This window comes from Columba livia, chromosome 23, assembly GCF_036013475.1.
Source record: "Columba livia isolate bColLiv1 breed racing homer chromosome 23, bColLiv1.pat.W.v2, whole genome shotgun sequence".
Classification (NCBI taxonomy): domain Eukaryota; kingdom Metazoa; phylum Chordata; class Aves; order Columbiformes; family Columbidae; genus Columba; species Columba livia.
Window position 1 is genome coordinate 935,017 of NC_088624.1, and position 27,828 is coordinate 962,844.

Below are 27,828 nucleotides of genomic sequence, written 5' to 3' on the forward strand. Positions count from 1 at the left end.
GTACCCTCTGGCCTATCCAGGTCTCTCTGGGTGACGTCCCGTCCCTCCTGACTACCCACCAGGTCACTCCATTTGGTGTCATTTTGAACACTTCAGTACCTCAGCTTGTAATCCAGCCCAGCTCTGCTTCTCCTGGTACCACCTGGGGACACCTGGTTCATGCTGGTGTCATGAACATCCATTTTCTCCATCCCAGGTGAGGGGATATGTAACCTGGATCACTTTTTTGCCACATACTGACTACTCAAATTCGCACTGATCTAGGTGTGTCTGGCACCACACATCACCACCAGCACTTTACAGTGAAATCATCCCTTCCTTGTGAATTTGCACAGCACCCAGGATGTGGAAACTTTGGCCTGTGCTTGGTGCCCATGAGGGTAACACCATTGTTTTAATCCCAAAGGGAAGAAGCCCCAACAACTTGCCTGAGTTACAAGTCCAAAGTCAAGCATCTCCCTACTGAAAACTCCCACATCGGGCTGATTCTGGTACTAAACCTTCAGGCTCAAGCTTTCTTCCTCGTGGCTTTCCAGGCAATTTAAATACACTCTCAAACCGAGGAATAGAAGTGTCTTTATTCCGTGGTTATCAAGCCCCTAAACTGAACAGACATCTTGATCGCTTCGCCAACAATTTAATGCTTGTGGCATGAGGTTATTTCGATGCCTTAAGAAAACAGCTCGGCTAAATAAGTGAGTGATGTCATTCCTCATTCAGGCTCCCAGATTCGTGGTGTCAAACGTCCCTCAGGAGAGGCCCCGGGACACAGTGGCTCCTCGGAGACTATTTCCATCCCTCAGATTCTCTAATCTCTTCTTCCTTCCTTCCTTCCTCCTTTCTATTTCCTTCCCTTTCACTACAAATGGCCAGTATTTCACTCCAGTGCTCCCAGCCTGCACAACGTGCTTTTAGAATTGGGTGGTTGTTGTGGGTTTTATCTTTTTATTTTCTCACAACCAGAAATAAAGCCTAATTGAAGGTAATTACTCTCCCATTTGGAGGGGTTGGCTATTTGCAGGGCCTCATTTTTTATTTTTTCTAGTCAAATTAGCAGAAGTTAGTTTTAAAAGTGATGGTTTTCTCCTAAAATTGTTCTTCAGATAGAGGGTGGTGCTCAGAACCAGAAACTTTGCACTCGTGCTGAATTTCTGCGTGTCTAGAAACCAAAGCAGCACTATCAGGAAATCATTGAGGGGGTGAGGGGACAGACGGTGGATCCGACTCCTAATGAACCGGGAAAATGCACATGAAGTTTCGGTCTGCTCATTAATTAATGTGAGCTTCTGAATAAATTAATCTTTCAATCAGAGGCATCCGGGGTCCTCCTAAGAGCCCAAAATGAGCAACAAACTCAGTCCACATCCAATTGACTTTTAAGCTACACAGCTCTCAAATATAGACTTGTCTTGGCCAGCGGTACCATCACCCTGTATTTACTGAACTACTCCACTGTTATTTTGAAGTACATGTCGCACAGAGGCACTATACCCAGTGACTTAGAGCTCTCTTGCATTTCTCTGCAAACAGTGAAAATATAACTTTTAATATATATAGAATGCTCTGCTGTTCAGAAAGTAAATGGAAGGTGCAAGAGCGGTGGAAATAACACGTGTTGCCCTGCGCTGGACTCTCTGCAGCAGTTCCCTGTCCTGCTGGAACTGAGGGGCCACAGCTGGACACAATATTCCAGGTGTGGTCTCCCCAGGGCAGAGCAGAGGGGCAGGAGAACCTCTCTGACCTACTGACCACCCCCTTCTAACCCACCCCAGGTCCCATTGGCTTCCTGGCCACAAGGGCCCAGTGCTGGCTCATGGTCACCCTGCTGTCCCCAGGACCCCCAGCTCCCTTTCCCCTACGCTGCTCTCTAATAGCTCATTCCCCAACTTAGACTGGAACCTGGGGCTGTTCCTACCCAGATTCAAGACTCCACACCCATTTGACCGCAGGGCTATGGGAGGCCTCCCAGCCTTCATCAACTCCAGAGTGATGCCCTTCTAATGCAAGCCCAGCTACATCCCCATCCCCCTTCGAGTCGAGTTTAAAGCTCTCCAAACGAGCCCTGCTAATTCCTGTCCCAGCGCCTTCTGCCCCTGGAACCTTCAATACAGTTACAGACACAGGCCTGAGTTACATCTCTCGAGAGCCAAAACCTGGTTGTGCTTTGGTTGGGAAGGTGACCAATCTGTTCTTGCCTTGCACAAATGCATCCAACAAATATGTTTTAAATACTAAAACATACAGCAGTAAGGGATTTACCCTTCGACTAAAATACAAGACGCATACATAGGTTGCTAAGTGTTATTTTTCATACTGTCACACACATCAATATGTTGGCACTGCTAAAAGTCAAATTTCGTTCGAGTCAGGTCTAAATCCAGCTGGAACATTTTAAATAGTTCTAGTCATGGAGGTCAGAGCACTTATCTGTTACAAATAACAGGTATTTAAAGCATATTATACTAAACAGATATTATACTAAATGCAAAACATGCTAGAACATGGTCAGCAGGTACATTGTGAAAACGTTCAGGCTCCATGTTATGGGACTAAAATAATCCCAGCCCAGAGAAGACAGGTAGGGCTGTACGGTATAAATATAAAATAATAACAGAATGAAATAAGCAGAGAAAAGAGGTTAAACATCCCGGTGCTTCCAAGAAAACCCAGAGCCTGCCTCGGTGTCCCTGGAGAAGGTGTTTTGTGCTGCCAGCAGCTCCGGGGCTCCACAAGCTGTAACTGTGGAGGAGCTGGGTCTGGAGCTGGGCCCTGGAGGGACACGCGATGTACTCCGCATCTGCTATTTCTTTTTTCTGAGAACGCACATTTGTTTTGCTTGCTATTTAATGACATCAGGGAGGGTTTGCTTTCTTAATAGAGCTTTTCTTTGTTTCCTTTGTATTTGTGTTTTCACAGTATCACAGTATGTTTGGGATGGGAAGGGCCCTGGAAAGCTCATCCAGTGCAATCCCCCCATGGAGCAGGAACACCCAGATGAGGTTACACAGGAAGGTGTCCAGGCGGGTTGGAATGTCTGCAGAGAAGGAGACTCCACAACCTCCCTGGGCAGCCTGGGCCAGGCTCTGCCACCCTCACCAGGAACAAGTTTCTGCTCAAATTTCAGTGGAACCTCCTGTGTTCCAGTTTGCACCCGTTGCCCCTTGTCCTATCACTGGTTGTCACCAGAAGAGCCTGGCTCCATCCTCCTGACACTCCCCCTTTCCATCTTGATCCCCAGGAATGAGTCCCCCCTCAGTGTCCTCTTGTCCAGCTCCAGAGCCCCAGCTCCCTCAGCCTTTCCTCACACGGGAGATGCTCCACTCCCTCCAGCATCTTGGTGGCTGCGCTGGACTCTCTGCAGCAGTTCCCTGTCCTGCTGGAGCTGAGGGGCCACAACTGGACACTATTTCAGTACGCTAGAAAGCGCGCTGCCACTTTCTCCTCTTTTCCCTATATCATGATACCATTTTTTTGCATTGTCTGCTGCCGATCTCATTTCATTTTGCATGCAGCGACTGACCCCAAGCCCCCTTCACCAGCCATTGTATTTTTCCTGTTGCAAATGCGTGTCTTGCGGTGATTTCTCATCACCACTTTTGGGAAGCGCTCGGACACAAACCTCATGTGGAACAAGAGCAAGTCAAACCCGCAAAGCCGAAACGGGCCATGAGTTGTTCTTCTGCCCCGAGTCCATTCTGTTCAACCAAAGCCTGGAGTCCCGTTTGCATCTAAACTACAATATCTGACAAGGAAAAAAGAAACGCCTTTGATCCTCAGGTAAAACAGACCGAGAAAATCCCTTTATAATTGCTAATAGTTCATGGGGCTAAAATTGTTGTTGTAGCACAATCTGTGGGAACAACACGGGAGAACCCTTTCCTGCCGAAAGAATGCTGAAGTTTAATTACCGCACATGGCATGAGAGAGGATTTCAGTCTGCAGGGCCGTGTGTTCAGGCAGTTACTAGGTAGCCAGCCCGTGCTGGAATATTGATGCGTTAGTCTAATCTCTGCTGTGCCAGAGAACAGCAGCGGGGTCTCGTTCTCATGACGGGGTAGAAGGAACGCCGCACGTTTCTTAGCCCTTATCATCGCCTCCATTGCTATGCCAGGCAGCTTAATTAATAACTGTCGACGTCTTGTCATTTATCACTACCCGAAGGGGAGGTGAGGACCCTCCCGTGTGCATGCTGTACACGTAAATTAAAGCTGTCTCGAGCCGTCTCGTGGGTTTGCTGCCGTCAGTCACTTGCTCCGTCCTTCCTGCGGCTCGAGGACTCGCATCGCGTCTCCTTATTTATATAACGTAAAATAAAAATACACACACACGCAAGCCTGGTGGAGAATGAACCTCAGTTCATGCTGTTGTAGAGACTCCAGCTGCTGAGCTCACAACAGGACGTTTACTGCGAGATTCTGAGTGTACGTCGGGGAAGAACACACAGGAGCAAACGGGTCCTTGAGATAGCGGGAAAGTGCCGCAGTCAGGCAACGACATCAATAGGAGCTCTTCCACTGACTTCAATGCCATTAGAGCAACATCTTATTTTCATATCGCACAACTAAATACTAAGCGGTTCGGGATATGTAAATTGTTCATATTGCTTTGAAATCAAATTACTGCCTTGGGAACACCCAGACTGGCTCTGGGCACGAGACAAGATTCCATTTCTAACAGCCAAGCAGAAATGACCCCTCCTTGCGAACGCGTCCATTCCTGGTGGCATTTTACAGCAAAGATCAATTCCGACTGACGTGGGAAGGTGGACACCGCTGGACTAGTAGCACAACACCCTTCCAAACCAAATAAACGGTTTATCTGAGGTGCTGCTCTGCCTGGAGGAGCACAGTGTGCCGGGGCCGCGCGCAGAGGAACAGGAGCCTCACTGATCTTACTGTTGAAGTTAAAAACCGATAAAATGAACCTTGTTTGCTCTGTACAATAAACTGAACGGTGAGACATTTTCAGGGTGATCTGTGGATGCAGACAGAGCTTCCCGTGCCCACTGAAGACGGACGATGGAACCACCTGGGGTTTGGTTGTGCAGGTGCGTTTGACTCTGAATTTGGCTGTCGAAGGCCAGTAGAATGTGCTGCCTTTAAAGAACCGTATTAAGCCAAGACTCACTAAAGTACTTGTTAAAGCCACTTGCGTGATTCAAGTCACATTTCTCAGGAAAAGAAGTTAAATTGTGGGAAATGGCAGTTTGGCCAAGCCGGGTGTCCTCATGCTGCCTTCACATGGGGGCTGAGCCTACACACAGGAGAGTTTGCATAGCACTGAATAATGCCTCTTTCTTATAGACAAACTATACATCCCGCTAAGATTTCCTAAAGAACATGATCAAACAGACCCCAGCACACGGACAAGTGCCCCAGAGCTTGTGAACTTCCCACATTGAAGATGGCACAGGGAGAAGCAGCGAGAGGCTTAAGACAGGCCTAATGCTCAGGGGTCGAATGGCTGAACTGACTCGGAGAGCGTTTCAACAACGCGATCCGGTGGTAATTCTGGCCGCAGCAAATTGGCCTGTTTGGCCGGGCTGAAATAGCACGTTGTGCATGCGTCAGGAAATGAGCTCATCACACGCGGAGCCTCCGCCTGCAGGTGATAAGTAAGGGCCCGACAAATTAATCTCATCAGCCGCATTCATCTCGGGGCGCCGCTCCGTGCCAGGCCACAGCGCGTGGGCTGCAGGCTATTTATTTCATTTGTCTAACTAAACAGGTAGTTGGAATGACTGGGATACAAATGTTCTGTCTGCAGCCTGGATTGTTCTTGCTGAAATGGGGAAGAAGTCTCGTGTCACATTGTACAGACAGGGAAACAAATTATCATGGGGACAGCTTGGCTCTGCTGCTGTGTTTTGAATTATGCATTCTGTAAATCTAATGAAGTGAACTTGTTGTTTTCCTTAGGCTTTTCCTCTTCAGTGACAAGCATCTTTATTAGTAATTGTGATTATTTATAACAGACTGCAACTATAGGGACTAGAATTAGGACGAGAAGACTGTTTTTAATTCTCTGGGCAAGGATTAGGTTTAGTTTCTGCCCATTAGCCTTTTGTTTTTGCTTTAGCGAAATACATCAACCTGAGATTCCCCTGTCATCTGCCTGTTACCCACCGGCTCACTCAGGAAACACCGTAACTGCTCAATTCACAGTCTGCTCCTTACTGCGGGGTGACATTGGTTGTACACTCGATGATGTGCATTACTGCTCCTGCTGGGGGGGACAGGGACCCGCTCCCCGCGGGGTGTTTGCTGGGGACACTCTCGCATGACAACTCGGCCAATTTGGCTTCAGCAAAACCTCCTGTCCTCCAGCCCTAATTACGGTGCTGGCACGGCACCCTGCGAGTGGTTTTCTAATTGTTTGTATTTATTCGCAAAGTCTCCGCTGCGCAGGGTCCTGTGATAAATATAATCCCACTCCTGGCTAATTCTAGGGTTTTTTGGCGGGGGGGGAAGAAGGGAGGGTAATTTCATGGTAAACCATAATTACTAGTACAAGTAGTACCTTAATTGCCAATCCAATCTGAGGGGGTAGCTGAGGCTCGAATCAGCCTAATTAGAATTCTACTTGTTTATAATAAATAGGTGGTAATTGCTAATTGGATCGAGCCTACATTATGTTCAAATGGGAAGCATTTGAAAGTGTGAATTTCATGTCGGTTTGTGTTTAATTTTGGCCGTTTCCTACTTGCATTAGGCTGACAGTCCAGCACAAAACCGAACAGACATTTAAACCCTCCAAGCCTTATACTGTTATTAAATTCTAGTGGCACAGACCCTGGCAAAAGAGAAGACTTGATAAAGCAACCTATAGCTGTATGTACGTGGAATGCTGAGCTCTTTAAAAATCTACTTCCAGCTACAGGTGGAACATGTAGAAGATTTGAATGAATGAATTGAATAACACCGGCCCCAGCACTGCCCCTGAGGCACTGCACTGGGTACAGGCCCCAACTGGACTCTGCCCATTGACCACGACTCTCTGGCTTCTTCCCTTCAGCCAGTTCACAGTCACCTCACTCCCCGCTCATCCAGACCGCACTCCCTCAGTTCAGCTGTGAGGATGCTGTGGAGACTGTGTCAAATGCCTCACTCAAGTCAAGGGAGATCACGTCCACCGCTCTGCCATCCTCCATCCATCTTATGTCCTCATAACAGTCAATGAGGTTGGCCAAGCACGACTTCCCCTTGGTGAAGCCACGTTGACTGCCCCTAATGACCCTCTTCTCCCTGATGTGCCTTGAGATGGCACCAAGGAGAAGTCGTTCCATCGGTTTCCCAGGATGGAGGTGAGGCTGACCGGTCTGGAGTTCCCCGGGTCCTCCTTCCTGCCCTTTCTGAAGCCTGCAGTGCCATTTGCTGTCCTCCAGTCCTCGGGCACCTCTCCCGTTTCCCAAGACTTGGCAAAGATGATGGAGAGCGGTGCAGCCATGACCTCAGCCAGCTCCCTCAGCACCCGCGGGTGCATCCCATCCGGACCCATGGATTTATGGTGTCCAGATTGCAGATACAGGAAAACACAAGTGTCAGGGTGTTCAAACCTGCCCATAGTGGTCTATACTCCTACCTGCATAGTCACAATGGGATGTGTACTTGGAACGGATGGATCAGTAGATCCTCTTTGCCCTATTTTTAGATTTTATTCTATTTTTCTTTTTAATTTGGAATCCTTCAGAGACAAATCTTGAGTTTTTTAGATAAGCTTCAGTTCTCACAGCTTCTAGGCTAATATCTCCTTATTTGCAAGAGGGCTTAGGGCCCTGGAAACCCAGCAAGGGGCAAGTGGAGGAGCTGCTCGCACTCTTTCCAGCCTAACTAAAAATCACTTTTTCCTATCAATCAGACCCTACATGAGGCCTCCTCCAGCTCGCAGGCTCCTCACCTTCGTGCTACGATCCCGCTGCACTCACTGCCATGGCAACGGCAGAGGCCATTCCAGCAGGAGAAGCTGCCTTAGCGACTGCGGGACCCTGCGCTGGGAATCCCTGCGCGGGAATCCCGGCACTGGGAATCCCGGCACTGGGGGCGATGGGACCTGGAGCGAGGGGGGCTGGGAAACTGGGGGGCAAAGGAGGAGGAAAGGGGGGCAAAGGGGGGGGAAAAGGAGGAGGGAGGGGGGGCAAAGGAGGAGGAGGGGGGTCAAAGGAGGAGGAGGGGGGGCAATGGAGGAATGGGGGGGCAAAGGAGGAGGAAGGGGGGGCAATAGAAGAGGAAGGGGGGGCAGTGGAGGAGGAAGGAGGGGGCAAAGGAGGAGGAAGGGGGGGGCAAAGGAGGAGGGAGGGGGGCAATGGAGGAGGGAAGCGGGGCAAAGGAGGAGGAGGGGGGGCAAAGGAGGAGGAAGGGGGGGCAAAGGAGGAGGAAGGGGGGCAATGGAGGAGGGAAGGGGGGCAAAGGAGGAGGGAAGGGGGGCAAAGGAGGAGGAAGGGGGGCAAAGGAGGAGGAAGGGGGGGCAAAGGAGGAGGAGGGGGGGCAAAGGAGGAGGAAGGGGGGGGCAAAGGAGGAGGAAGGGGGGGGCAAAGGAGGAGGGAGGGGGGGCAAAGGAGGAGGAAGGGGGGGGCAAAGGAGGAGGGAGGGGGGGGCAAAGGAGGAGGGAGGGGGGGCAATGGAGGAGGGAAGGGGGGCAAAGGAGGAGGGAAGGGGGGCAAAGGAGGAGGAAGGGGGGGGCAAAGGAGGAGGGAGGGGGGGCAATGGAGGAGGGAAGGGGGGCAAAGGAGGAGGAAGGGGGGGGCAAAGGAGGAGGGAGGGGGGGCAATGGAGGAGGGAGGGGGGGCAATGGAGGAGGGAAGGGGGGCAAAGGAGGAGGGAAGGGGGGCAAAGGAGGAGGAAGGGGGGGGCAAAGGAGGAGGGAGGGGGGGCAATGGAGGAGGGAGGGGGGGCAATGGAGGAGGGAAGGGGGGCAAAGGAGGAGGGAAGGGGGGCAAAGGAGGAGGAAGGGGGGCAAAGGAGGAGGAAGGGGGGGGCAAAGGAGGAGGGAGGGGGGGCAATGGAGGAGGGAAGGGGGGCAAAGGAGGAGGGAAGGGGGGCAAAGGAGGAGGAAGGGGGGGCAAAGGAGGAGGAAGGGGGGGCAAAGGAGGAGGGAGGGGGGCAATGGAGGAGGGAAGGGGGGCAAAGGAGGAGGAGGGGGGGCAAAGGAGGAGGAAGGGGGGCAATGGAGGAGGGAAGGGGGGCAAAGGAGGAGGAGGGGGGGCAAAGGAGGAGGGAAGGGGGGCAAATGGGGGGGCAAGGGGGGCAAAGGGGGGGGCAAAGGAGGAAAGAGGGGGCAAAGGAAAGGAAAAAAATAAAAAGAAAATGAAAAGTAAAAATAAAAAGGAAAAAAATCAAAGAAAAAAGCGCAAAAAATGAAAAAGTAAAAAGCAAAAAATAAAAAGAGAAAAGGGGAAAAATAAAAAGCAAAAAAAAAATAATAAGAAGAAAATGGAAAGGCTGGTGGTTTCCCCCAAGATGAATGTGGGTGCGGAGAGCTCTTCTGTCTGCAACTATGGGGAACGACTTGAGCCACCCCTGCCCTTCCTTCTCGTTACACGAGCCTCTCTCAGCACCTTCTGCTGATGTTCCCACGTATCACTCGCAGAACCCTCAGCAGCATTCGGGCCGTTCGCCCCGTTCCTGCAGCTGCGGGTGCGTACGGCTCCAGGACAACCCGCGACCTGGGACGCTCACACGGTCGCTCCCAGACACCCGCTGGAGAACACACTCAGAACTCTGCTGAAGGGCCCTGGAGTGTCCACGTTAGAAAGTCAAAGCGAACGAGGATCCAGCCGCAAGGCAAAGGCTGTAGGCAGGGAGAGCCTGCGATGTCTCCGGGTGGCCCAGAAGGCCAGTTTTACAGCTAAAAATCGGGTCATTTTAGCACTAATTGCAGGTAGATGTCTCCACCCCGTGGTGTGAAGTGGAAGCATCTTCAGAAAACTCCTGATGTGCTATTTTGTGCAAAGGCAACATGTTAAATTCATCATATAACAAACATGCTGTACTCGGCCTTTCTGCACAGAACGATCCACGTCCTGCACAGCATTAATAGTTTTCAGCCTAAACCCTCTACTTTGCCTCAAGTCACTTGGGTGACTTAAGCATTTAGGCTTTTTAGAAGTATTTATGAGTTTAGCCTAATTAACTCCGTGCAATTTTGGAACGTACATGATTTTTCATAACCACATTCTGGACAGCTCAAATCACCTTAAAATCACCTCGTACACCCAGGTCCTGTCCCCCCGCTCCCGTTCCATTTACTGGTTCCAGCTGGTAAGCTCCTGGTTTACAATATAAATACCCATTTGGCAAACCCGTTTGCCTCATCTATATGTTATTATCTGATTTTTGTAACCGTAATTCTCATTACAAAGTAATAATACATCAAAAGACTGTCAATGACTCATGTCCCACTGGTCAAATACATAATAAAGTGTTAATTGATATATAGCGTGTAAACACACACACAAAAAAAAGGAGACGTGAAGGTACAGAAAACAGAAGCACTGCACGAACTGAAGCACTAATTGGTGTAAATTCACATTGCATGGGCTACGGAACTTCCAATGTTTCAAAAGCAATGAACCTGGTGCACAGTTAAATGGAAGTTACGTTGCGTTTACAAAGGCTGCCAGCAGAGCGGGATCCTCCACCACTGACCAGTAACTCCTCGGCCAAAACCACAGCGAGGAAAGAGCTTAAATTGAATAGAAATAGGTTCTCATTGCCCTGAGACAGAAGGTGATACAATAGTTGTAATGTGTTCTATGGCCTCAGCAGAATTCCCTAATGAAACCATAGACTGAACTTTAATTACTATATAGAACTCCATAGGACACCTTTAACACCGTAATTTGTGCCAACCTCTTCAAAACCGTAAATATCCTGTGACTATGTTGCAAATAAGAAGAATTTAAAGGATTTTATTTAATTTAGGCAATTCTAAGTATCATTGCCCATAAGTTGTTCAGTGTAGGAACAAACTCTGGCTCTTCCAAAGTTTTTTTGCAGAATGTTCATTTAATTGTGTTTTGTTTTGCCAGCTCAGTGACAGCTCACACAGCTCAATAAAAGCAGCACCCAGTGATGGCCCCAAGAAAAATAGCCCAGATGTCTTAGCACTGAAGGAATTGAAAGGCTCATCAGTTGGTGGATAACCGTATACACTTATTTCTTAGCATCTCCAGAAATATATGGGATTCTTATTACAATAAAACCTGGAAATATTGCAGCCTCTCCCACCTCACAAGCACAGACCATGCGCTAAAGTGTAGATTTGCTCATCTATACCCACAGAAATGCTTTGAAAGGGGCGAACATTCTGCTCCTGTTCCTCAGGGATGCTCCGGTTCCTGTTTCTTCCGTGTGGTCTGATGGAAACAACAGATGAGATTTGCAACCTGCCAAAAGCTGAGCTAATTGGGGATTTTTCAGAATATTTGCCCGTCAAGCTCTTTAACGGCTCCTGAGCTGATCCTAAAGAGCAGGCTGGGCTTAATGGAAAGCTGCTGCTGCCCTGGCCGCGGCTCAGGACGCTCAGCGCCTCGTGGAAGGGCCACGAGAGCAAACACAACGGAGAGACGGGGCTGTCGCGTTAGAAATGGCGATTTATCTGAGTGTGCTGGCAAGCGGGTTTCGCTGCCTCGAGGACGAATGTTGGAGCAGAGACACCGCTTCTTTGTGACCTGCCAAGGAAGGGACGTGGCCCTCACACGGCAGCGGGCGGCAAAGCCGGGGGGAGGAAAGGGAAAAGGAAAGGGGAAGGAAAGGGAAAAGGAAAGGGGAAGGAAAGGGTAAAGAAGGAAAGGAAAAGGGAAAAGGGGAAAGGAAAAGGGAAAAGGGGGAAAGGAAAAGGGAAAAGGGGGAAAGGAAAGGGAAAAGGGGGAAAGGAAAAGGGGAAAGGGGGAGGGAAAAGGGGAAATGGGGAGGAAAAAGGGCAAGAAAAGGGGGGGAAGGGCATGAAGGGGGGGAAGGGCAAGAAAAAGTGGGGGGGAAGGGCAAGAAAACCCACTGAGCCCAGTAAATCCCAGTTTGCCATCATTTGCCTGTCACCCCTTTCCTCCCTAGAGCCTGAAGCCCTTGTTGAACTCGACATAGTACTAAAAACAGCTAAAAACCAAAACGTGATTCTTCAAACAAGCGGCGTTAGCGCTGCCGGGCTGTGTAACGGCGTTAAGAAATTCCCAGCTACTGGGGTTTTCTTCCTTTTATAAATGATATTTCTGCAAACTTCAAGCTGGCCACCCCTTTCTTCTGCTTTTGCTGCTGCTGCTCTCTGTCCGAGATAAATTATCACGTCAGTGTTCCTGAACACATCTGGGTGCTTCCTGGACCTGAAACAGGGTTTTTTTTTCCACTATGTGAAGCCATCAAATTTAATTAATACCAGAAATATTGACTTAGTGCTAAGAGAAACATTATCATTACATTACAAATTCTTGTGGCAGTGATGCCAGCTCTGCAGAGCAAGTCAAACACCGAGTCTCAAAGTGTCAGACGAGACTGTTCATAGGAAAAGATCCTTCATGGTTCTGTTCGGTGGGTTGACTGTACATTGACTGTACGTTGACTGTACAAGGGAAAGTGGAACAGCCGAGCTGTGACAGTCGGATCTGAGCAACACCCTAGAAAACCACACTGGAACAGGTTACCAAGAGAAGCTGCGGATCCAACCCAGGCTGGATGGGGTTTGAAGAACCTGGTCAAGTGGAAGATGTCCCTGCTCATGCAGGAGGTTGAACCAGATGAGCTTTAAGGTCCCTTCCAACCCAAACTGTGATTCCATGGACACGTCTAGTAGGGAACAGTAAAACAACTCTCTGTGGGGAGTCTAAGTAACCTGATAAACTTTTGCCATCTTTAACTTGTGCAACTAAGCAGCAGCTTCCTGAATCTCTTACTGGATGGTTGTTGCTCTCCAGCTTTCTGTTATCAGTGCTAAAATGCACAATATAGTTAATAGAAAGGCTCTTCAACACAGGAGGAACTGCCCAGTGTTGGTGCAGTACTCGCATGGATCAAAACTTCCCAGTTACTGCAGCTGCACGCATGGCAGGTCACAGCATGTCACTGTTTATTATTTATTAAGACAAAACAACTTTGGAGAGTACTATTTTTTTAATGAAGAATGTTATTAACTTGAAATTTGGTAGCTCATAAAATTTCAAAAGCAAACCTTGGTGCCTTGAGTTTTCCCCATAAGCAGCGTGTAAATTTTTCCTCCAACAAGACAAGCACCTAACCAGTGTGTGTCTGTTGTGAAGCTGAATCTTCCTTTGCCTCGAGATCAGAGTAAACTCCGATATCCAAGAAATCCCTTTGGATTTCAGGTGCAAAAGCAGCGACACAAGCGTACTGGGTCAGGTGCAAAGGCGGCGGGACCCAGAGCTCCAGCTTTCCAAGAAGCAGCACCAGCACGAAGGTGGTTTAGGAGAGAGCTATATTAAAGCCATATAGGATGGGTCAGGTCTTTTAAAGGTGAAGACATGGCACAATTTTGCGATTTCACCTTCATGAAGTTACACAAACCGCTGTGCAAGGTCCCAGGGGGAGCCAGAGCTCAACAGCTTCGCCCTCTGCGAGATACAACGCTTTCCTGGGGACTCCCAGAACAAACCCATAGAAAGCTCAAAGATAAAGCCCCATTTTCCAGCCTTCAGCTCGTTACGGGAGTGTTCGTTACAAAGACTAACCGTCATCCATGCCGTTTTATTTTCTCTACCCAACACAGCGCTTGACCGAAGAGATGTTGACTTTGCAAAGGTTAAAGGTGGCCGCCTCAGCCAACAAATGGGGTTTCTCAGGAGGGGAGGGTTGTTGTTCTTTCTCCCGCAGGAATGAAGTGTCAGGAGGATGCAGAGGTCACCCCAGCCCCTGCTGAGCTGCCGAGTGACAGCACCAGCTGCAGAAGGTGCCGGAGCAGCGCGACCCGCGGGGTCCCACGCTGGGGAGGGTTTGCCACCTCCTTTTCCCACAGCTCAACGGAGAGGAACGACAGCGAGGGCTCCGTCGGGAAAACGGGGGCCCAGCAGCTCCAGCGGGAACACAAAGCGACGCACGGGAATCGAGTCGCGCCCATGGACGGACCTTCGCTCGGACCTCATGGGGATCCCCCAACGGGAGCCTAAAGCTGCTCCTGGCTAAAGTCAACACTACAATAACACTCAATCCTCATTTCCCTCCTATTGCCCAAGCATACGTGCAAGGACAGAAATGTGGTTTTGCATCATTAGCCAGATAATTGTTTATTCTCTAATACAACACAGCAACAACTTCAAATCATTACAAGAGTTCTACCTAAAGAATTAAGTATCAGATATTTAGTGTTTTGCAAGAAAATCAGGATTCACTTGCCAGAACGGTGATTGTTGTTCTTGTTCAGAAATATTTGGACTAAGCACACTTGGAGAAGGTGAAGCTCTAGGAACCAGAAGATCGGATAGGAAAACCTTTTTCCTTTTTGTCTTTTTTCCTGATTCCTTGAAATGTCACCATTCTGAATTACACGGAAGTCAAATAAAAGCGTCGCTTAAGCCCCTGTGAAAAACGAAAGCTCCGTGTCCATCTGCTCAACCTCTTTGTCGGAGAGAACACAAAACCAGCACGAACGGTGCGAGGGGGAAGAGACGCACACAACCTAATTATTGGAGATGGTTGCAAGCGGATAACGGGAACGTGGAACACACGCACATGAATTGCCACTAGAAACATGGAAAACCTCCTTGAGAGAAGGGCAGTAACCCCAGAGAGCGGGCTGGGGCATTCCATCTGCCGCACTTCTGTGGAAAGGGGGTTGAGAACAGATTCCCTGTTAATGTCTTTTCAACTGGCTCCGGGGTCGAAGAATCTGCTTTCTGTTAGGAAAACACTATAAAACTTTCAACAAAAGCGATGAAAGATGCGTCTCCCGTTGGCATAAAGCAGGAGATCTCCCTGCAAGGAGCGGCACGTTGAAAACTCCCTGGAAAGGGGAATACGGAAAGAACAACCACCACTGGCGGCAAATTCCCACTCTTGGCAAATACACGTGGTACAAAGCTAACGAAACCAACTAAATCACTCAAAGCCCGCGTGTGTGCACAAGCAAGGTTTAATACTTAAAAAAAATTAGGATTTGGCCTTAAATGATATATAATCAGTGAAGTCCTTTCTTACTTTTATTTCCCAGCTCAGCTCTTGAAATTTGGCATCTGTTGAATTCTGTCTCAGGGCCTTTCCCAAACCCAAGACTTGGGGAATTTTGTTAACAGCGCAATAAAAATAACTTCATAGTGTTACAAGGAAACATTAAAGCCTTTTTCTGTGTGTGCTGCTCTTTCCCTTTTTTTAAAAAAAAAAAAAATACAGACATTGTTTCTTTAAAAGGCTCCATCTGCAAATCCCATTAGATGTGCATATAAGGTTTCGGATGATTAATAGTCGCCTGCTCTGCTTTGGTTGGCGGGACCGAGCGTGTGTACGTTAACCCCTCCTTCCCCTCTCACATTTCACTTTGCAAACTTGTCACTCTCTCCCAGCACAGTATTTAAAAAGTGTTTCCCGCGTGTCCAGCGCTTCACAAGGACACAAACTTCAAGCCTCAGGGAGCGATCCGGGGCATCGAGCTGGTTACTGGTTTCCAACTGGGACGATGAAGATGTTGAGAAGAGTTCACCGGGTGCCACATCTGCGGCAGCGTGAAACCCACGGGCAAACTGTTGTTTGAGGGGGGGAAATCTATTCTGTACAATTTGGGAGGATTTTTCTCTTCTTTTTGGAAGCCTGAGCCAGAACCGGCGGCCAAGGTGGGAACCCAAGGACTGGAAGCCAATGGATCCCACCAGCAGCAGCTGCATGCGCGGCCCACAGCCTTCTGCCCCAATCTGGGGGAGCCTGCGGGGCACCCCGGATGTCACCACAGCCTCCGGGCTCCACCACTACCCACCGGCACCGTTCTCCTGCCACCCAAAAGCAGATTTCACCCCTTACAGTGATTTCTCCACCCCCTGCCTGGTGGCTGCTCCCCATAGCTTCCCGCAGGAGGAGCGCGCGTTCGGGGAGCAGCACCCCCCTTTCCATCCCTCCGAATGGCACTTTGCAGCCACGGAGGCCAGAAGGCGACTAAACCCCGGGCTGGCTTTGGGCTCGGGGGAGTCGGAAGGCAGCAGCCCCCATCTAGTGAGCGCGGCCGTGGGGATGAACGAAGAGGAGGAGGCGCCAGCGAATACGACGAACGAGACGGAGAAAAAGGCGTCCAAAAGGAAAAAGGAAAGCTCAGGTAGGTGATATGAAATAAGGGTTGTGGGACGGTACGGGTTATAGAGCATCTGCTCTATTTCTTAAGAGAATGGCAAAGAGCAAAGAGCCCACGTGTTGAGCTGCCTGTTGGAAATGTTATATTAGGATTTTGACATCTCGGCTTCTGCTAAGAAGCACAAGATGCAAAGTCTCCCTTTAGACATAAGCTCTGTTTGGCCTCACTAAATATTCAACGTTTTCACCCCAAAAAAGGAGGTACTGGAAGTTTGCCCAGCAGTACAGTGTCCAAAATGCAGAAAGCGGAGATAGTTTCATTGTGTCATCCTAGCTAGTGAAACATCCTTTCTACAGTGCATTAATACTTATGTAACCTCCCATTTGCTGCTCTCTCAAACCCAGATACATGAAATCCGCATAGCGTTTTTTCTCCTCAGAAAGCTGTTAAAAATTAAGATGCTTATCTGCATTCATTTGCTATAGTATTTGTTTACAAGCCACAATGTGCTTTTCCCACCCAGCGGTGCTATTTAACGGGGAATATTTTCCAGTATCCCCGTTTTACAGGTAGAGGACACAGCAATAAAGTATTTATCTCTAGTTTTCACAGGCTGGCTACAGAAGAGCCACCTCTAATCCAGCATCCACGGCTCCATTTCGCAGTTTAAACAACAAGCTTGTGTTCACGCTCTATCACACAATCTTTGTTCTCTTCCAATACAAACAGACTGTCATGGAACAACTAAAACAACTAATATTCCCAACCTCTTTATCCCCAGAATCCAGTTTACTCCCATCGGTTATCTGTAGTTTCTTTAGAAACATTTTCTTTCCATACTTGCTGCTGTCCCATATACTTTTCCTTGCAGAACAAAGGAAACATCCCAAAGGGAGGGCTTTTCATTTCACTCCCTTCTTGGCTTTCCAGACAGCAGCTCCAATTATTTGATATCCTCCTGGAAGCTTTTCCTTCCTCCTGCCCCAGACAAAATAAAACAAATGAAGGGAATGTCTGAGCAGTGTTATTGTGATTTCACTGTGGTGTGCTTCCCAAGTGACTTTACCTTACACCCTGCACCAAAGATCGTCACCACGCGCTTATAACACAACACACATCATATACCTAAAGGGGACCTACAGGAAAGCTGGAGAGGGACCTTCTACAAGGGTGTAAAGTGACAGGATAAGCGGTGACAACTTTAAACTGAAACAGGGGATGTTTATATGGGATATAAGGAAGAAACTCACCCCTATGAGGGCGGTGAGGCCCTGGAACGGGGCGCCCAGAGGAGCTGTGGGTGTCCCATCCCTCGCAGTGCTCAAGGCCAGGTTGGATGGGGCTTTAAGCAACCAAGTCTGGTGGAAGATGTCCCATGGGTGGAACTAGTTGGTCTTTACGGTCCCTCTAAGGTCCCTTCCAACCCAAATCTCTCTATAATACACACAAAGTGCTAACTTGGCTGCCCGTTGCTTGGTAGATCAGCATAGGGTTATAATAGGTGTATAAGGAATGAAAGTAAAGATCAATCAAATCGTAGAATCATTCTGGCTGGAAAAGACCTTGAACCCAAGGCTGACACCACTGACCGATCACGCTGAGCTCGAGGGGTCGTGACACAAACTCCTTAAAATTTCCGCTGAGCTTTTCAATTAATTAATTAGCATGAGGCCTCCACGATACATGTGTTCACACAGATCAGCATAACCACGAGTGACACAACGTGTGTGCTTGTCCGCTAGAAACCCCGAACGCGAGCAGCAAGGCGGAAACGAGCAGCCGGTCGCGGAAGGAAAGGACGGCCTTCACCAAGGAGCAGCTGCGGGAGCTGGAAGCCGAATTCGCCCACCACAACTACTTGACGAGGCTCAGGAGATACGAGATCGCCGTGAACCTGGATCTCACCGAGAGACAAGTACTTCCCAAACCCTGCCTCCCCAACTTCTCCTTCCTCCCCCACGACTTCTCCCTAAAGCTGAAACCCAGATACGTTACTCAAGGGTGTACATTTGCAATGGCACAGAGGTATTGTAATACAAAGCCTTCATATTCTTTTAAAACGCATTTGTTACAAATTTCTGTAAGTAGGATGATATATGTCCCATACACGCGTTCTTCCCGGGTCAGGTAGTACCTTGAGGTGATAAGGAAAGACATAAATGAAGAGTTCTCTGGAGACAGATATTTCTGTCCTCTCATTGTGATCTCAGTCGGGGTTTCCTTATCAAAGCTTAGTGGAATTCCTCAATTAAGTGAAGCAAATTACACTCCTGAAGCATTAAATGGGATAGATGTATATTCTAGGCAAAGTACTTGTAAGACTTTTGCAGTTGTCAGATAAATATCTGCCTGGAACAGTTTAGGAAGAATTGTTCCTGCCTTTGTCAGAGATTGATTACTTAAACCTACGAGATTCCTTTCACCTTTTCTTCTGGAGTTCCACTAAACATCTGTCTATTGGCACATATATACTCATAGGTCTGCTCATACAGCATGGATCAAGGCAATAAGTACCTATTGCTTTTCATCCCCAGGTCAAAGTGTGGTTCCAAAACAGAAGGATGAAGTGGAAACGCGTTAAAGGTGGCCAGCCGGCGTCCCCACACGAACACGACGCAGAAGACGCGGACTCTGCCGCCTCCCCCAGCTCTGACTAGTCCTCCCAGCACCGGGGGGCGCACGGAGAAACCACGGACCAGAAGGTGGATGTAAACCCACTGCAGGGCAGCTACACCGTGAGACAACCCTATAGCCGTGAGTCTTCCCGGGTGTGTGACGCTGGAGGTTACAGCGGCAGTTAAAGAAACTGAGGACAAAACCACAGGATTTGGATTTTTGACTGAATGACTTTGCCCCTCTCGGGATTGTCCTCCTACACACATGTGCCTTCGGAATAACAGCTAAAACCCACTGAATATAAAGCAGGAGTCCAGGCTCTCAAACACTCGGGTTGTCAGTCAGCAACAGATAATTCAGCTGTATTCTCACCCAGCCTTGCCCTGGTCACATCTATTGATTTGGTATTTGGACTTGCCGAGGCACGTTTTTCTTGTGTTTTACTTTAAGAGACATAAATACAGAATCACAGAATGTCAGGGATTGGAAGGGACCTCGAAAGCCATCCATGAGCACATTCCAGTCATGTGAGCTGTCCCACCATGTCTCTGTCATTGCCACCAGGTCATCATCTCCTGCCCTAACACGGGTTTGTAACTCCTCCTGCTGGTTCCCCATGCTGCACGCATTGGTGCGCAGGCATTTCAGAGAGCGAGCCGAGCACACCGGTTTCACTCCAGGGGGATGGGAGGCCTCCCAGCCTTCATCAGCTCCAGAGTGATGCCCTTCTAATGCAAGCCCAGCTACATCCCCATCCCCCTTCAAGTTGAGTTTAAAGCTCTCCAATGAGCCCTGCTAATTCCTGTCCCAGCACCTTTTGCCCCACAAGATAAACCTTTCCCATGTATCACTGTTTGGACTGGTGTCTTGTAAAACCAGCCGTTATCAGAGAACCCAAAGCCCTGCCTGTAGCACCAGTCCTGCAGCCAATTGTGTACAGACTGAATTTTTCTATCCCGTCCCATATCATCATCCAAAACTGGGAGGAGGGAAGAGAAAATCACTTGAGCCCCAGACCCTTTTACCATCCGTCCCAAGGCCTTGAAATCTCTTTTCATGCCCTCAGCCTGCGGGATGCAGCTTCCTCCCATCTGTCTGGAAGTTCAGCGGCGGGTAGGAGCGCGTTGGGTGCACCAGGCTGGGGAGCATCCCGGTGATGTCCCTGACCCAGCTCCGGGTAGACCGCACACTTCCCTACCATGAGGGTCAGCTCTGCAGACTGGTCCCTCCGTCCCGCTCAGAAGGGAATTGCCTACTCCAGTTACCCTTCTTTCTTTCTTATCCGAGGCGGTTTGAGGCGTGGGGTCAACTGCCTCCTTCTCTGTGACCTCGCGGGTGGGCCTTGCACCGCATCCTCACCCACCTCCTCTTCAAGACCCAGGGTCCCAAACCTGTTACGGAGGGGCAGCTGGGGAAGCAAACGGGTGGGGAGGGGGGGTGCCCACAGTCACCCGTATTTCTTGCAATGAAAATCAAGCATTTGTACAACCAGGCGGTAAGACTGCAAAATAAACACTTGAGACCAAAACTATATACCCAGCATTCTGCTTACTGCTTTCAGAACATTCTGCTTACCGCTTCCAGAACATTCTGCTTACTGCTTCCAGAAGAGACAGCTTCACAGCGACGGTCCAAGGGTCCCTTGGTGATGGCAGCAATTGGCAGAGGGAGGTTTCTTCCAAACTTATTGTAAATCCTGAAATTAAATTGCTAGATCTCAATTTCAAATATTTTTGCAAAGCAGTTATTGCCAATGTCGCAGCGGGTACAGCAGATTAAACACTCGACAGCAGCCAGTACTATCTTGTTTTTGACATTCATATCTATTTAACTCAGCTACTGTGTGGTCCTGCATTCCTTTTGGATGTATGGAATCTTGCTGGAAACCCAGAGTTTTCTTTGTGAATTCAGGATTGTCGGGAGAAGCGGAAAACAACGTCTGGAGTCATTTAACTGAGTTCACTGTCTGCATTTTCCATTGGAGACAAAACTTTCCCCTGAATAAACGTGCACATGTGTATGTTTGAATTACATATAAACCCATCTGTTAACCCAGGCATTGTGTGCATTTACACTCATTACTCACCGTCTTCTAAATCAATATCTGGATTTAGGAATTTCACATTTAAGTGACTAACTGAGCCCTTTTTGCAAAGTTGACCGGGGAAAGGCTATAGAAGGTATTTTCAATTTCAACCCAAACCCAGTAGGTGGAGAACGGAGAATCTCTCTTTGCAAACGCCATTAAATCTATTAAGCATTTGACAAGCTGCAGTGTGTGCAGAGGGGTGTTTGCCATTGCTTCTCAGAGCAGCTAGACAGATGTTCAGCAAACACCGTCACCCCAGAAGAGTCTGCCCATCCCTCTGAAAAATAAATGTGCGGTTTGTCACCGTAAGCTTAAATGAATGCTGCTTTTAATGCAAAATAATAATTACAAATCAGTTCAGATGATTAGGAGCGTGCACGTCCTGTCTGAGACGGATCTACCCGTGTCCCTTCAGGTCTTTATGGTGCAGAAACACGACCCTCGGTTTCCTCCCAGGACACCTGTGTGCGAACGGCCCGGATGGCGCTGGGAGACGGAGCAGACGGGAAGCTCTGGTCGGATCCCAGTTAATCCAGCAGCAATAAGCTGAGGTGTCCTATGACAGAGCACTTATTTGGGTTACAAACCTGCCATTAATAACACGCTAATAACCTCAGCATTCAGGTTACATCAAACTAGTTGACTACAAAATAAAAACGCATATGTACAGCTGAGAAGAAGCTGCAGTTTTACTGTAGCTTTGAGACCAGAGAATGGTTTTGCTTAAACCTCAGTGGCTTCTGATTAAGCTTTGAACAGCACTCGCTAGTTTAGCTCTTGGCAAACGTTGGAAAAGAAGCTGGTTTGGGGAAGAGGTCTGGTGCCAACTCAGCCATCCCACCCTCGTCCCCAGAACATGAACCACCGTGGGCAGGAGCTCTTTGTGTCTCGTCCCCCTGGAAGCTCTCGAGCCCATTACACCCCGTACATCCCCCCAACGCCTCCTCTCCGTCCTGCTCAGAGTGTGCAAGCTGCAGGAACTCCTTTTGTCATGAAAACTTCTGGCTCTTGGCTTCCAGCATCAAGCAAAACTCAGCTCCTCACCCAGAAAGAAGGCTGGTAAACCTTCGCTTCCAAGGAAGCTGTCAACAGCAGTGTGTTGCATCCTAATTCACTTTAAAATAGTCAATGGGAGCTCAGTCTGTGCCTGTAATTACAGCTCCTAAACAGTCCTGGCTCTGGGTTTTGTGAAACAAGGCACGAGTCACCTGTGAGATCATTTTATGATTTTCCTGCACAAAACCATCTGCTTATTCTAAGACTTCAGTGTCTTGCAAGGGAACATTTCTCCATTTCTCTCCCGACATCAAAGCATTTGACCCCTGAACCGCTGGTGCCAAAAACCTTTCAGGCAAAACCTGTTGTCTGGGACTGAAAATCTCCGACCTGCAATTACTGTATTTTTTACAGAAATATCCGTCAAGCTCCATTCTGCTCCCAGAAGGAAGTGAACTACCCGGGGATGGTTTGTGATGCTTCCCATGCCCGATCCTCCATAAATAACGTGAGCGCACAGTCACCCGCGTCCCGTCCGAAGGGTCTGACGGCTCTTCCACAGGAAGCAGAGATTTCCTCCCCATATAAGGCCAGAGCAAATTGCCCACAGGGAATGGGGGTATCCATATAAACACAAAAATATGTGCCGTGGCCCTTCCTATCTGTGCTGCCTCTTATAAACACAGCAAGAGAAGTATTTGCTGTGGAGTTGGGTTTTCTGGACATTTTCTCTACCCAGCCAGATGCCAGCGGAGCATGAGCCCTGATTTGTTTTGTATGGTTGCTGTGTCCCCCATTGCCAGCCCTCAGTTTCTCTGCAGCTTTCTACAGCATTAAACCAGTGACGCTTCCAGTCAATGGAGCTACTTGAACAACCAAAAGATAACCCAAACATAACGAGAAAAGCATGTACTCATGTTTGAGCATTTGAAACGGCCTCAGACAGGTCCACAACCCCGCTAGAAAAACTTAGATGGTCCATAATTTCAAGGAATCACTGATTTTCAGCATCAACTACACCACTACTACCCTCGCACCAGCCAAATCAGCTTTGCAGAGACCAGGAGACTCAGCAGCAATGGGGTGATTTGGGAAGATGATGCTACTGTGAACTCCTGATCTAGTTTCCTAGCAGTTGTCTAATAATACCCCCGCGTGGTTTTTAACCAGACTGTTACTTTCAATAATTAAACGCAAGAAAAGGACTTGCAGAAGGAACCCAGTGCATCCTAGATCCAGAGACAGAAACTGGGTTCTGAGCATGTGCCAAGGTGCTGCTGTGCTTGGCCACATCCCATCCATCCCGCGCCAAGCCAGATGTCTGCAGGGCCTTTGTCACACCAGGACCAAAACAAGCCTCTTGCTTTCCTGCAGCACAGATCTCTCCTGAGAGAATCCTGTCTGTGCTGCAGGTTAAACCAGGTTCTTCTATTTACAGTCCGGTTTAGTGCAGGAGAAAGAAGGAATCCAGCATTAAAGAAGGACGCGGATGGGAAGCAGGGTGGATGGCTTGTTGGAGTGTATTTTCAAATGGTTTGATGATGGCAAATTCACAGCCAGAGACACCTTCAAGCAGACCGGGCTGCTCGGAGCCCATCCAACCTCACCCTGAACACATCCAGGGATGCGGCACCCGCGTCATCCCCGGACAACTTGTTCCAGTGTCTCGCCACCCTCATAGCAAACAATTCCTACCTTATATCTAATATAAATCTCCCCTCTTTTAGTTTAAAACTGTTGCTGCTTGTCCTGTCGCAAGAGGACAAAGTGGCCCTGCTGCTGCAGACCTCGGTGTCTCCAAGAAGGAGCCCTTCTCGGCGGGTTACAAGCTGCCGAAAAGCCCGAGGAACCGATACTTGCTCACAACTGCACTTTTCACCCAGGCGGGTAATAAAAAGTGTCCAATAAAAACAAGACATTTCCTTTTCCATAAGCTATTACTTAAGTGGATGTGACTGTATTTCATTATGGGGACAGCAAAGTGAAAAATTAGAAGCAGCAGCTCTGTTTCCCTTCAAACAGCTTTTCAAGCTGTAGCACATCCTCACTAACGTTTTGTTAAACACCTGCTCGTGCTGAGAACCTGCATGTGCAGGACACAGCGCAAAGCCCTCAATTAAAGTCCCTATATGTACAGTCCTCCTGACTGGGGGTACAGTGTGACTAATAAACCAAATCCTCCAACTGACACCGTCTGGAAAGCAGGAGACCCCTTTTAGGAAACACATCCCAGCCCGAGGCTTTGACTGGGTTGTATTCCACAGGAGCAAAGTGTAGGAAATTCTCCTGCAAGCAGGATTTCCTACGCACATGGAGACACATACACACAGATATATACACATACATACACACACACACATATATACACCCCCCGGGCTCAGGGCAGCATGCAGAACAGACACCATCTCTCAGTCACCCCACTTTCTTCCCCCACCTCCAGCAACGCTCGTACTGAGTTTCACCAGCCGCTATCTCACAGTTGGGGTCATTTCCCTTGAGGAAAGCGTGCAGCCCCGTCAAGAAACACTATATGTCTGCGTTAGCGACTGGGCTGGGTCCCTGCAGCACTTCTGGATGGACAGGAAACCCCTTTTCTTCCAGCGATTACAGCAGAAGCGCTTCTGTCTGACCGGGACTTGCCTGGGGCGGCTGTCAAACAATCTCACAGCATCAAGCTATCGCTTTCAGGCCATATTTGTGAATTATAAGGCGGTTTGCACTGCAGGACCGGGTATGGGCAGGTGTCCACAGAGCCCTACGGCTTCTTGATTTTATGCAAGATCTGTAGGCATTGCAATCAAAGATTGCTGCAAATGTATCCTTATGGAAATCCTTTACCTATGCTGCCAAGTATCCCATGGCTCCTATATAGCAAACAGCAAGAAGATACAATTGGTTCCATCTCTTTCGCTGCTCCTGCAAGAACTGGATCCCAGAGCCCCCCGTGACGTTCCCACTGGTGTCTGCTCCCGTGTCCCACCGACACACACTGACCTCATTTGTTTTGGCTGGTTAGAACCCAGAGAAATGAAATCCAGAGTCTATAGCTAATTGGGGTCAGGTTGAGATGATTTATGATCCGAGGAATGCGCCCGCTCTCGACACTATCACACCAACAACAGTATCAACCGCGCATCGGCAAACTCCGGAATCAGGTTAAAATGGGGGATTTTGCAGAAAATGAGAAGCAGCACAGGAGAAGCTGCGGGAGGCGGCGAAGCGCTGGGCAGATGGGGAGGGATTTGATCTGTTAAGCTGAGCACCTTCTCTTTCCACACTGTCAATCAGTTCACCCTCAAGTCCTGATTTATTGTGACTCAGAGGAGAGATGCTGCCAGGAACGGGGCTGCGCCAAGAAAATGTCATCTGTCTGGAATCCGACAGGGAAAGGGGGGAAAAAGAAGTTAGGAAGTTTGGGAGGAAGGTGGATTTGGCCTGGTCACGGTGTTCCTGCGTTCACTCAACCAGCTCATGTTCGGCTTCCTGAAGAACAGTGAAAAAGTGTTTTGCCATCACTCGAGAACGTGGAGCTCGATCCCGAGTCCATGGGTTGGGCAGCACAACCGCAACCTGCCCGGCGGGAGCGCCCCGCACGCTTCCCCGCATCTTGTGCTGCGCACCTTAAATCAACAGCGTTCTTTGCTCTGGGGGCTTTGGGAAAGGATTACAAGGGAGCTTCTCCATACTATTCCATGGGATATGAGCCCCCAAAATGTAAAGCTTCTTAGGAAAATGAATTATCACCACGGAGGGATGCAAAAAGCAGCCTACAATGAATCATCTGTGCTACATCTCAGAGACATCATATGCTGAAAAAGCAGAACATGAGACTGAGTCACCCCCCGTAGAAGCCAGAACCCTCCAGTTCCAGCACAAAAAGAGCTCCGATCATAATTTTGTCCCTATAAATCTTTCCGACTCGCTCTGATCCGCAAGACCGATGCAGAGCGTGGCCATAACTACATTTGGCAGCGCTTTTTGCTACCTGCAGTTTCACTCCCAAACAAGCAGAGCGCGATAACACAGCGTGTTTATTCAGCTGTGCCTCTCCCGGGGATCCTGGCGAGAAAAAGAGATGTTCTGGCCTCATTAATCACTTCATTCTTTGCTGGAGTAAACAGGAGGAGCCCCAGGGGGTGTCTTTGCTCGGGAGGTTCCGCAACGCCACGTTTGCTCAAAGAGCCGCTGAAAACACTAAACAAGCACCAAGATCCTTCAGTGGAAGGAGAAGATGAGCTGGAGCACCTACGGGTGGTAAAAGGACTGAGCAACGGCCCGAGAAATCCTCTCTGTCCCTCCCGTCAAATCAAGCGGCATCTTGACTGCACCCAAGGTGAACAATTGTGAACAATCCCTATAACGTTCTTCCACTGGAAGTTATTATAAGGAAAAATAGAGGTTTCTTTCCAAAACTTGGGTTATCGCTTTTAATTTTGGGCTAGGAAGAAAGAAGTTTCAACTCGGCACGTGGGGGTTACGAAGGGGATTTTCCTGGCTTCCCCATATAAATATATCCAGTGAGAAAAAAGACATCATTTACTCCCTTCAGGACCAGGACTGGACTGTCCTGTGAGGCACATCTATGGCTTTTAAATAGCAAATTTAATTTCATATAAAATACATATCGTATTTGTAAATCCTTAGGTTGTCAGTGGGCCATATACAGCACAAACCCCACCCGTGAGGGGCTCCATTCAGCAAAGGTGCAGTGAACAGTGACTCAGTCCTTCCCCTCGCTGAGCGCCACGTCCTCCCTCCCAGCCCGCCTGGCCCAGCACCAGCACCGAGCAGCTTGTAAAGAAAACAAGGGAGAAGCCTGATAAAGCAGGATCCTTTTTGAGTTATAACGTAATGCTTAAGGACAAAAAAAATCTCAGCTCCTGCCACAAGTGATCACCCAGTCCCAAGGCAACTTCTTTGCTAAATAAGTTCTCAAATTGTAACTCGACAGGTTTTTCTTTCTTCTTTTATAAACCATGTGCAGAGGTCACATTTGCTTTTTTCACCTAGTCTCCTGGGATTTACAAACTTTCTGCTCCATCCCCATTTTCTGCTTCCATGTAGTAAAAAAGGTGGGTTAGAAGGGGGTGGTCAGTAGGTCAGAGAGGTTCTCCTGCCCCTCTGCTCTGCCCTGGGGAGACCACACCTGGAATATTGTGTCCAGCTGTGGCCCCTCAGTTCCAGCAGGACAGGGAACTGCTGCAGAGAGTCCAGCGCAGCCACCAAGATGCTGAAGGGAGTGGAGCATCTCCCGTGTGAGGAAAGGCTGAGGCCCAGGCTGCCCAGGGGGTTGTGGAGTCTCCTTCTGTGCAGACATTCCAACCCGCCTGGACACCTTCCTGTGTAACCTCATCTGGGTGTTCCTGCTCCATGGGGGATTGCACTGGATGAGCTTGCCAGGGCCCTTCAACCCCTGACACTCTGGGATTCTGTGAAAAGCCCAAGGGGTTCAGTGTCCCGGGGGCAGATTTGCTGTATTATTTCCAATATTTTTTAAAATTGAAAATGCAGGAAGAGATGTGACCAATACTTCTGCTTCCACGTGGATGTTTTCAGCTTCTTCCCTGCGATTCATGTGCAAGAATAGAGTCAGCATCGGTTGATCAAGATATAACCCTGGATAACTAACTTTCCTAGATCCCCGACTTACGTTGCATTCCTGAATTCCTCATATTTACGTAATGAATGGGGATGGCAGATGATCTACCACTTTGTGAAAATATTTTACAAGTTAATTGAGCCAAATTAAGCCTGGCTGGCATTTAACACGCAGCACAACATGAATGATGAGCTTTTCACCGGGTCTCTGTTAATAACCTCTTTCAGGACACCTTTCCCACTTTCATTGTGCTTTAACCAGGTTCCCACATCGGGTGGATTCCTGCTCAGTTTCTGACGTAGCGGCGCAGTCT

The 27,828-nt window shown here is 48.8% G+C and overlaps 1 protein-coding gene and 1 long non-coding RNA gene across 3 annotated transcripts in view; one reads left to right on the plus strand and one right to left on the minus strand.

Annotated features, from left to right (window-relative positions):
* LOC110355435 (uncharacterized) overlaps positions 1 to 27,828 on the minus strand; it is a 41,458-nt gene that overhangs the window by 7,626 nt on the left and 6,004 nt on the right. For both annotated transcript variants that reach the window (XR_010467712.1, XR_010467711.1), the window contains exon 4: positions 20,407 to 20,527. This is a non-coding gene — a long non-coding RNA (uncharacterized LOC110355435). The remainder of the gene's footprint in view (positions 1 to 20,406; positions 20,528 to 27,828) is intronic.
* Positions 13,717 to 20,359, plus strand: MEOX1 (mesenchyme homeobox 1). The gene is made up of 3 exons (XM_005513571.3): positions 13,717 to 16,239; positions 17,958 to 18,130; positions 18,750 to 20,359. The coding sequence occupies exons 1-3, from the start codon at positions 15,792 to 15,794 to the stop codon at positions 18,870 to 18,872; spliced, it is 744 nt and encodes a 247-aa protein (XP_005513628.2). The 5' UTR covers positions 13,717 to 15,791; the 3' UTR covers positions 18,873 to 20,359.

What these genes read in the sequence shown, in the direction of transcription:
- MEOX1 (XM_005513571.3), top strand. Translation starts at nt 15,792, where the DNA reads ATGGATCCCACCAGCAGCAGCTGCATGCGCGGCCCACAGCCTTCTGCC. An exon ending in AAGGAAAAAGGAAAGCTCAG is followed by an intron (nt 16,240 to 17,957) that starts GTAGGTGATATG and finishes CTTGTCCGCTAG; the next exon opens with AAACCCCGAACGCGAGCAGC. An exon ending in TGGATCTCACCGAGAGACAA is followed by an intron (nt 18,131 to 18,749) that starts GTACTTCCCAAA and finishes TTTCATCCCCAG; the next exon opens with GTCAAAGTGTGGTTCCAAAA.